General features: G+C 38.3%; 1 protein-coding gene across 2 annotated transcripts; it reads right to left on the bottom strand.

Moving 5' to 3' along the window:
* Positions 1-3,160: 3,160 nt before the first annotated feature.
* On the bottom strand, positions 3,161-11,292 carry gata6 (GATA binding protein 6). Of its 2 annotated transcripts, none has more exons than XM_059344619.1 (7): positions 11,043-11,292; positions 9,515-10,423; positions 8,762-8,934; positions 7,798-7,923; positions 7,611-7,698; positions 7,425-7,522; positions 3,161-5,195 (listed from the first exon to the last, which is right to left on the bottom strand). In XM_059344619.1, the coding sequence occupies exons 2-7, from the start codon at positions 10,362-10,364 to the stop codon at positions 5,034-5,036; spliced, it is 1,497 nt and encodes a 498-aa protein (XP_059200602.1). In that variant the 5' UTR covers positions 10,365-10,423; positions 11,043-11,292; the 3' UTR covers positions 3,161-5,033. The 2 variants fall into 2 exon arrangements, with proteins under 2 accessions (XP_059200602.1, XP_059200603.1); XM_059344620.1 differs by lacking the exon at positions 11,043-11,292 and adding an exon at positions 10,552-10,753.
* Between the last annotated feature and the right edge of the window lie 257 nt (positions 11,293-11,549).

The raw sequence follows: 11,549 nt of genomic DNA, 5'->3' as shown, positions 1-11,549 counted from the left end.
GTTCTCCACCCTGCAGTCAACCTTAACTGTAATCAAAACCAGTAAAAAGTACATATTGTTAATTAACGGGTAAAGTTAACTAATTTATGTCAGCGAGGGCCGCGTACCACACTGACTATACATACACAGTAAAATCAGCATACCCAAATTAACACTGTAAGAGTTGATATTAACACTTTTAATGTGTCTATATGGGTCCACACCTCAAAGTGTTAATTTAACACTTTTTCGAGTGTTGGTACCTTTACACTAGTGTAAATATGACTCTTTTTGGCGTTAAATTTTAACGCCAAAAAGAACACTTGAGGTGTGAAATACAGGATCAGAGTTAAGAGTAAGAAGTACGGAGTTAATATTTAAACATTTACACTTACAGGTTTGATTTAGTGATGCGTCCTTTTTCACTCGGTTTTGACAACAACTATTTATGGACTGAGAGTTAATTATAATGGATTAACACTATCCAGAGTATAATTAACTCTACTTGTGTATGTCTATTTTAACACCAATAATTCAACGTCTCTCAATTTGCTGTGTAGTGATGGCATCTCCACACTGTCTGGACTCTGTCTGGACATTTCTCTATCATTTAGTTTTTAGCTGCTGTTTTATTATTAGAGTGAGATAAGTTGAGTTTGTCATTATTACTTATTATTTTGGTCTCCACTGACACAATGTCACTCAAAGAGACATGTACCAATCAGAAAGAGACTCAAAATGACCACAAAGAAACATAAAGCAACTACTAAGAAACACAAAAGACCAAAACAACTACCAAGAGATGCAAAACAGCTACAAAGAAACTCAAAGACAAAATGAATACAAAGTGAGGAAAAGCAGCTAAAAAGAGACATTTAATGACTATAAAGAGCCAGAAAACAAATACAAAGATGCAGAATGAATACAGAAAGAGACAAAACAACCCCAGAGAAGAAAAAATTAAAAGTGACATAAAACAACTACAAAGAGACAGACAAGAGACTCACAAAGATTAGAGGGGCAAAACAACCACAAGGAGACACAAAATTATTACACACACAAAACAAAATCAACTAAATAGAGACATAGAACAACTACGAAAAGGAACAAAACAACCACAGATAAGAAATGACTACACAAAGACCAAAACAACTACAAAGAGACACAAAATGACAACAAAGAGACACTAAGCAACTACAAAGAGACACAAAATGACAACAAAGAGACACTAAGCAACTACAAAGAGACACTAAACAATTCCAAAGAGACACAGTGTGAATACAAAAGCAAAATAAAACCTACATTAAGACTAAAACATTTACAGAGTGACACAAAACCACTACAAAAAGAGACTAAACTGCTAAGTCTCAGTGTCTGGCTCCTATGTAGAAGATGTGGTGGGACTTTTTGCATGTCTGTGCCAGGGGCTCATTGTTTTATAATCTGTGCGTCATGGCGGGTGGTGGAGGTGGCTTTATTCTTTCCTTTACAGTCGTGGATATGTTTGCTAGCTCAGAATAAAAAAAGTTGTGTAGACATAGCTTTGAAAGCACACTTTGGCTTTCTATGAATCTGACACAGCGAATAAATCACAGAATAATAATCCAGAACAATGCATGATTTATAGACACAAACATTCGATGAAAAACCTCTTCAAGGTACTCCAAATGTGAAAAGACTCCGCGAGCAGCAGGAGCACTATCATGTTTTGAAGTTGTTGTTTCTCCCAGAATGTGCCCCCGTGTCTGTCGAGGAAACCCAAAAGGGCTGAGTCAGAGATCCCATCTCTTCCGGAGGCAGGGCCAGCGGTGCGTTCCTTTGAAAGGCAACATGGAAAGATCAACGGGCATCTCCTGAGGGAGCCACTGGGCCTTACTGTGCTGCTGCCCCATGGCCAAACAGCCCCGGGGCCTGTTGTCTGCTGCTGCTGCTGCTGCAGCCTGTGCTGTTTACTTTGGGAGGACTTTCAACCCTCGTCTCTGAATTCTCCCTCTTTGTCTGTCTGTATCTTTTCCACTCTATTATTCCCACTCGGTCCCTGCAGCTCTGTGACGACCATCATCCACGATTACTTCCCATCACTTTACAGATAATAACTGTGAGCTTGCATTACTCTGTGTGAACGTGGCGGTTGATGTGACCCTCAGCTCTGCGAACATCCATCCATACGAGCGTGCAGGGAGGATTTTTCTGCGCTGCTGTGTTTATATTTCCTCCCTTGCAGCACCATGGTTACCAGTTAGACAGTGCCAAGGTAGGACCACCTCATAAATTCAGAAACCTATAAATATTTGCTCGTGTTTTGAGTTCAACACTAGTTTGCATTTACATATCTGAAGGTGGTTTTGTAATTTATCTGCGTGGAGGCTCAAGGACTTAATGCCCGGTGGTCTCTGTGCAGGAATTGTGTTTTATATAACACCCAGTGGCCAATGAACACAGGCCAAATGTTTCCATTAGCATTTACAGCCGAACTCAACACTTAAACTAAAAGACAAAAACTTTGTGATGGATGATCTTTGGCTAAAACAAATGGCTGTTGCTGTATCATTCTCATAAAACGTCCAAAAGCTTGATCTTTTGCAAAAGACAGAACAAATAAGTGCAAACACAATGTTCATCTTTAGACTGTGGATGTGGCTGTTGTGTTGTGTAGCACATTCCTCCACACTCAATAAACTCAGCTAAATCAATATGTCAAAGAGCAGACAGATAACGCTAAGCCCAGACATAAATCTTAACCATCTCTAAAATCTTTTCATGTGGTATTACTCACAGGCCATATTCGCTTAAGTACAGTAAACATTGTGACAGGTACTTTGAGCTGCTGGTTCAAGAGGACACAGGAAAGTGGATTGTGCTTTGAGCCTTCGGGGGCCGCAAAGAACAGAAAAACTCTTAAGTAAAAAAGCTGTCAGGGGGAATAAAGGCTTGCTTTAATGAAGCATAAACAGAAAGTGAAGCAGGAAATATAACAGAAGTTGCAATTCAAAATCTAAAAGAAAATTTTAGATTTGAGTTGGGTTTTTTTAAAACATTTTTTTCCCCTGAAGAAGTCTGTCTTGCATTAGCTCATCTTAATTTATTTTGCGTGTGTGTGTGTGTGTGTGTGTGTGTGTGTGTGTGTGTGTGTGTGTGTGTTTGTGTGTGTGTGTGCCTCCCTCCCAATCATAAAAGCATCTCAGAAAGTAAAGCCAGTTTTTTATTCCACCAGGGAGAAAAGGGGAGTAAAATGGCTATGATTGCCTCACACAAAAGTATGCCTAATATTAATATTATGCAGGGACAGGGTTATTTCCACAGCTTCAAAAGTACTGATTAGTTTTCTTTTAAAAATACAGGGTAACTGTTATTTCATTTGCATCACCAGAACAATTTATTGGACTGCATTTTAAATAAAATAATTTCATATATATATATATATATATATAGTATATTGTATGTATATATATATATATATATATATATATATATATATATTTCATATAAAACAATGAAACAACAGCAAAAAAAGATGCTAAAATAAACATGATATTTTGAAAAAAAAAAACTATGCCCAGAAGCATGAATGAATGAATGAATGAATGACATGTTCTCTTTAGATGAAGCAGGTTGTGAGAAAATCAAATAAAATAACCCTTTTTCACCAGGTTTCACGTGTAACTCATCAGACTGCTTAAGTTTAAATCCCTTCGTGATTGAGTTGTGGCCTGAAATTACTTTTTTTTTTTTTTTTACTCCACCTACACCACTGCTGGAGACAAACAGTGTCGTGAATGAAACATACCTTCTAGCATTTTTTACATTGTAATATAACTTTCTTGCTTCTTTTATTCCCTTTTTTCCACTTCAACACCTCATTATGGCAAAACTATCGGGTAATTACGCTCCCTTTAATCCTCACAGGGATTAGTCAAAGTCATCAAAGTAACATGAATTTGTTCAGAGGTGACCTCACTCTCCACGCTGGTCTAATTTTGGTATAAAATGATGCAATTGTACATGCTTGCATTGTGAAAGGTACACAGTTTATAGTGAGTCAGGTAGTGCAGCCAACAGTTTTCTTTTGCAGTTTATGTCATGTAACATAAAGGTCAGTAGGCTCACAGCTATTCTGGGTGTGCTTTGTTCAAACAAGCCATCCAACTGCTTCACATGTGAAAACAGTTTTAGTTAGTTAGTAGTTAGAATAGTACCTTAATGCTACCCAACAGCTGAAAACATTTCTGTATCAAAAATTAGTTAAAATAATTGATTATTTGCATTTTTTTTCAGTAAATAATTAAAAAACAAAAACCACTTTATGACATTTATACCCTGTTTAAACCAAACTAGTTTCAGTCAAATACAGTAAGAGCTTTCAGTGGAAAACATGTGCAGATTCAACACTACTGTATACTACAAACAACCACTTATAAAGAAAAAAAAATAGAAAAAAAGACATCAGAATGGTTTAACTTCTACTCTATATTGATATCTTTATTAACAATCATAGCCATGTTTTCAACAATGGAAGATTTATAAATATTTTTTTTCTCTTTTGATTCATAAAAGTTGTCTTGGCACTTGTGGCATGATTCCAGTTGTGGAAAGAAAAAACAAAAATCTAAATGTTCTTAACGAATATAGCGCTTTATGAAGCAGTGGTTTCCGATCAACAGCTTTTTTTCTTCAGAGAGGAAATCCGTTATGTACATGATGGCTTTATTTTAAGAATCTGGTTCTGTGCCACGGTGGATGGGAGAGATATCGAGTGCATGGCGGATCCAGACACCATCCGCACGCAGCAGGCCACCTGATTGATCATCTGGCCTGGAGATTCCCTTTTGTTTTTTTAAGGCAACAAGATCCCCCACACCAATCTGGAAACCAATCCCAGCTATTCCACGCTCGGTTCAAGCTTGCAGTGTGACTGAAGGTCAGCTCACCCTGTCCGACTCTTCTTGCATCGGCTGCGAGGAAGGAAACAAACATGGCCCCTTGAATACTTCCACACTACATAGCATCCAGGCAGAGGGGCCAGGGATTAGCTGTCCTCCCAAAGATTTAGATGTTCAGGCTAAGGCCATGGGGCACCAGGGTTCACCCCGCACTGAAACTACATCTGATGGCTGGGTCAGACCCACGCTGGTGTACAGGCTGTCCTGTCCCGGGTACTTCACTGCCGAGCCGGAGCCGGATCCCTCCCCTGAGCTGGACAGAACAGACGAACTGACCTACAACAGCAGAGCAAATGCATCATTAGCCTGGAGGTATATTCAAAGACGTTTTAACCACAAAAAACATTCCTTTTTAGCAAAACCTTTGGTTCCTCCCATCTAGATGGTTTTTAGATTATGTATGTATGTTTTCTGTTTTGAGCTGTTTTTTTCCTTTTTTATCATTTTTATAATTAGAATGTTATGCTTTTACCCCCTATGTAATGTAAAGTGCATTACAAATAAAATGTATTATTATTATTATTATTATTATTAAATCAGAATAAGCATATGTCTCTATTTCATTTTATAACATATCTGTTTATATATGTTTATGTCTACACTGTGATAAATTATTCTGTAGTCATTTTATTTTACTTAATATATTTGATAAAATGAATTAAATATGAATGCGTCCTTGATTCTGAGGCAGTTGTTTAAGTAACTTTAAAATAAAAATGTTTGAGATAGAATCTACTTATTTTGACCACATTAAATATAATCTTTATGGATATGTAATTCTAAATCAAGAGAATTCTGAATGAATCCAACACAATAGAATTAGTCCGTTTTTAATTGACAGGCACCTCCTGTTAAGTTGTTATTAACTCAACTTGTAACATAGTTAGATTTAATTAATAAAATTGCGTGCAATTTGTTGCCTTCATTTTAATGAGTAGCTATTGTTTATCTTTTTTTACAGTGTATTATATATGTTTATGTCTATTATGCATATATATATATATATATATATATATATATATATATCTCAACTGTTTTGTAGAACATATAATGCAGAAAACAATGCTTAGGGTGATTGAGAATTTTTTTTTTCAACTTTTACTTAGGTTTTTTTTTTTAATGATCAGCAATTGATTAATAAAGAACATACAATACTGATATTTATTTAGCTATTTTCTCTGTTTTCATGGCTGACAGTTATGTAATACTTTATATGTATAACATATTATAATCAGAATAATATATCAATATTCTTTAATTAAGTTATTTGTTTAATAAAGAAGTACCTTTGCATTGTCATATCAGTATAAAAATGATTGGTGCACAATCCACATAGAAAAGGTCTATTTTCATTCTAGCTCAAACATTCACCTTATCAGCCACAATCAGTAATCTGTGAAAAAAAATTCTCTAAAATAGGCATTGGTCTAAAAAAATCCCCTGTCGGTAAGACTCTACTTACAAGACAACGGTATTTTAAAAATAAAATAAAATAGTGGCTTTATAACATAAATAACAGATAATACTAAATAAATAAACCATCCTGAAAGTTAGTTAGCCCCTTCTAGGCATTAAAAATGACACAATCATGCCATTCTGTCATCAAAAAAACATTTAATTTAATATATATATTGTTAACTCATTATGTGAGGACAATACATAAGAAAATGTGATACATTCAACATAATTCGCACAACTCTTTTAACTTCACGAGCCAGAAGAACGATTTCTGTTCTCAACTGTGCAACTGAAGAGTTGTTTTTTTTTTGTTTGAATATATGTTCAATTGTTTTTATTTTCTTTTTCTTTTAACCACTTTCTTCAAATCTAAACTTTCTTTTCTTTGGGATGTGATTCATGTTTGGCCTTTGAACTCATATTCCAAAACATGGTGAGCAATGTGAGGCTCATCTTCCTGTAATACTGTGGTGACACATACAGTGTGTGAGCTGCAGTCAGCCTGCATGTGATCTTTATAGCAAAACACCTGCTGGTGCAAATGCTGCAATGCTTTTAGTTTGTTTAGTGCAAAACATGCAGAGCCACTGAGGATAGGGACTAAAATAAAAATAATGTATTACTTTAAAACAAACTGCTGCGCCAAATTACACATTTCCAATTATATATATATATATATGTTGATGCTTTAAATTTAACCCTCCTCTTATGTTGCGGGTCAAATTGACCTATTACAAAGTTTAAAAAAATTTTAAAAATCATAAAAAGAAAAAATGTAAAAACGTAAAGTAAAATTTAAATATACGACTGTCATGTAACACCACTGTATTTTATATGTAGGTATTTCCAATGTACATAAAAAAAGTTTTAACATGCATTTTTTATGAAAAAAGAGTGAATTATCCTCATCGAGCCATGATCTGTGAGAGGTAAAGACCACAATTGCACTAAATATTGATTGAAATGGTTATTAATGGAGTGGAAACCGACCATAACAGGAGGGTTAAATAGATAAATACATTTTTAAATATATAAATGAGTTCTTACCCCGGACACCTGTCCGGAAGGAGAGCTGGTTTTCGAGCAGTCTTCAGAATTAGATGAAGATGTGGATGTGGGAGTCATAGAGACGGTGTTGTTATTTCCTAAAATAGAATAAAATAAAATTGTTTAAATCACATAATTTAAATAAAAAATCTACAAAAATATGCGCAACAATTATCAGTGGCTCACCAGAGGATCCCTTTGTTTTATTCAAAGTTTTTGGTTTTCTTTTTCTTGTCTGGATTCCTTCTTTCTTCATGGCGAGCGGCCGAGGTACCTGCAGATGTCATCAGTTATTATTTTTGCGTATTATTTAGATTTTATATAAATTGTTATTACGAATAAAAGAAATGTGGAATAAAAAATCTCGGCTCACCCCGTGTAATTTTGTGTAGAGCCCACACGCGTTACAGACCGGCTCTCCCTCCGCGTTCCTGCGCCACAAAGTGGTCGTGCTGGTCTGACAGTTGGCGCAGGACAGGCCGATTCTCCTGGACGTTGACTGGTGACAGAGATGTAACTTTGAATTAATTATTAGAACCAACACATAACATTTCAGAGAAGGAACTGACATTAATAGATTGTTGGAGTCTTTGTCTCTCACTTAAAGTTAAAGAAAATATTTTAAAAGTAAAAGGCACTAATTTAGTTACAATCCAACCATTCATAAGCTATTTCCTTACAATAATACGAGCCTCATTATCTCCATTTAACTGACATTTACGCACGACTTTTTACAGGATGTTTATTTTCAAGGAGTCCTACGTGACACCAGAAAAAAAAACTGTGCGTAATGCGCGTAAAGGTGCCAGGAAAAGATTTGCCCTTATTGTCACCCATTAGGATGAAATGACCCAAGAGAAGCAGTGAATAGGGTGGCAGATTAGATGCCTCATTAAATTAACAAATATCTCCAAGTATGGGTGGGTTTTAATCCAATCATTAATACCTTCAATTCATATAACACAATTAATGGGAAATTTAGTAAAATACCTCCTCCTGACGAAATATTTCAATCCTGTTTCTACTTAATTTCTATAATGGTTGGATGTTAATAAATATTATTGGAAAATGTAAATAATGTGAACAGTTTCCACAAAAAGCAGAAACTAAAAATGCCAAATATATGTGTTGTGATGTATTTTTCTAATATATTTGAGCCCATTTTATATGATCAGTCACATCAAAATGATTAGGAAAAATATACTCCATCTAAATAATCTGATATTCTGTCTCATTTCTGCATCAGATACTGTCTGGATATCATCGGCGATAACCTCCAGTCACTGTTTGAACCAATTAGGCAGGAAATTGAGCGGTGAAGTGTTCCCACTGCTTACCGTCCGTTTCTGTGGTTTAATTAATGGCCGGCTCAGCCCATTCATTTTGCTGTAAAGGCCGCAGGCGTTGCAGAGAAAGTGGCCCGTGCCGTCGCGCCTCCACAGCGGCGTGGAGATGGAGCCGCAGTTCACACACTCCCTGTTCTCCCCCATGTCGTCCAGAATATCTGAAACTAGAAAGAAAGACTGGAATCAGCATGACGCACAGATTTACACATGGAAATGTGCCCACAGGTTGTCTTTTTTAAATAAGGGAGTGTGTTTGTCTGACACTGATATGCAGGTGGAGCAAATTAAATCAGATCTATTTCATGATAAAAACCTGCACATTGTAAAATTATACTTTTAAAACATTTTAATATTCTATAGTTCCACAGGTTTGGGTCAGTTATGGGCCTGTACACACAAGCAGGCCGTTTTTTTTCTGGCATGACGTACACACAAACACATGCATTTTCAGATCAAACCTGTCTTAAATCTAAACAGAGGAGTATTATTTTTGTGGCACTTAATTAAACATATTTTGGATAGGATAATTCTTTAAGGATTAGGATCTTCTTATTTTGGAAGGATATCGAGTTTTGTTTAACACTTCAGAAGTTGGAAGCCTAAATAAAGGAAGGTAGCCTCATTTTTATCTTGACCCAGACAGCAAGAATGAATATTATTCCATCATCATGTCCTCCTCCACTTTGCTTTTTTTATTTTACTAATTTTATTTATTTGTTTATTTATTTATTTATTTATGTTTACCTCCGTTTGGTCCTCGAATCAAGGGCGCGCCTCTGCTCTGCAAGGTGTGCAGCATGGTGTTATCAAAAGGTCCCCCGTTCCAAGGCGAGGGCAGCTGGGACAGCTGCGGTGCAACATACGGGGAGTACGGACTCGCGTAGGTCCCGCTGAGGGGCCGAGAGAGGCCGTACTGGTCTCTGCCGCTCACATTCAGCGTGTTACTGTAGCCGGTGTCCCGGGGCGTCCCGTTGTTCATGGGTGGGCTTGGAGGGTAGTGGAACCGACTGGAGGTGTGCGGGCTCCCGGTGCTATACGAAGGGCTCTCCGGGGCTGACTGCGACCACACCGAGTGGCTGGAGACGCCGTGGCTGGGCTGCGCAGTGCCGCTGGCCTGCAGGTAAGAGAGGCTGGGGATCATGGAGCCCACTCTGGAGCTGGGGACGTACACAGGGGAGTTGGGGTTGGAGTGCATATAACCACCAGAGGAGGTATCATATCCAGTCTGGCTCTGGGCAGCAGCGATGGCCAGTGTTTGATACATGTCGGTCGGGTCCACCAGCAAGCTCGCCTTGTGCGCTCCGCTCGAGAGGACCAGTTTGCTGCCCTGGTCTAAATCCGTAAAGAGCGGGATGTCCTCGGCGGCGGTCAGGGTGTTGTTATGGTGTCCGAAGTGAACGTAGGAGTGTAGCGATCTGCCGTCCGAGCGGCGGTGCCCCAGTGCGTCAAGGTCGATCGGAGGTGTCCTCAACTCATCCGAGGTGGGACCGTCCCTCCTGCTGTCACCGGGCAGGTAGGTCTGCTCAGCCGGTGACCCTGGGCTGCTGGAAACTTCTCGCTTGACCATGGACCAGCTGTGTTCGCCCAGGTCCATCCAGGAGCACTTTCCATACACCGTAGGGGTTAATAAAAATCGTCAGGGAGTAGTCTACCCTGTAAGAAAAAGAATTGGAGCTGTTAGCAGTGCAGGGAATCAGAAGAGTACAAGCTTTACGCATGTGGTGTAAAGGATTTTAAACATCTGGATAAAAAGTTTCTGTTAAAAAACATCGCAAATGTACCTCCAGCGCGCAGCTCGTTCCCATCTTTAAAACAGAGGAGACTACATTTCCACAATAAAAACCAACAAACTATGAATCCATCTGACAATCTGACTTCATTTCACGGCATGTTCACTGACTCTGTCTCATCTATAACTCCAGTAAAACGCATCCAGTCAGCGGTGACTGCCATCTCCCATCAAACTCCCTCTTAAGAGGCACTGGATCGTCAAATCTATGTCCTCCCACACACACACAAACACACAACTACACACACACACATAAGAGATAGGAAACAAAACGCAATATGTCTTCACAGCAAAAGAGATAACCGTTTGATAAGACCCAAAACAGATAAGAGCGGAGAGGCAGGCCGGAACGATAAAACAATTCCCCAAAATGATGATTGAGGTCCCGCTGCGCGCACAGACAGATGTTTTAAAGCAGCTAAGTGACATAAAAGAGAAAAGACAGTAAAAAAGAGGAGACATTAGTCGCTTTCAAGCACTTACCTGCTAGTTGTGTGCCATAGATCGCACGCAAAGTTCCTAATAGTGAGCCGCTGCTTCTCCTGGAAGTAATGGGAAACGTCAGTGCGGTCTGACGAGGTTTATGAGAGGAGGCGCTTCTGCTGGCTGCGGCTGCAGGAGGCGGACCAATCAATGCGGAGTGTGAGCGGCCGGAGACACGATGGGGGTGCCAGCCTGTAGACTCCTCCAATCAATCACACGGAGAGAGAGAGAAAGAAACAAAAAGGAAAGAAAGAAAGAGGTTTGATCATGGCTGTAACTTCTAATAATAATGTGCAAATGCAATCAGGGTGCAGAGCGTTTTCGATGCTTTGGACACAGATTGAGCCCCGCCCCTTTTTAATACGTTTTACTTTTATCATTCTTAATAAATAACTTACTTAAGTCTGATGTATTTTTATTTTTGTTTTAAGTATTGTAATGCTGCAGTTTTGTTCCCTAAACTTGGTTTAATTTAGACTTTTAATTCAAAACCTGCTAATTATAATG

This window comes from Centropristis striata, chromosome 11 (genome assembly GCF_030273125.1).
Source record: "Centropristis striata isolate RG_2023a ecotype Rhode Island chromosome 11, C.striata_1.0, whole genome shotgun sequence".
NCBI classification, from domain to species: domain Eukaryota; kingdom Metazoa; phylum Chordata; class Actinopteri; order Perciformes; family Serranidae; genus Centropristis; species Centropristis striata.
This window is presented reverse-complemented; position numbering and strand designations above follow the sequence as displayed.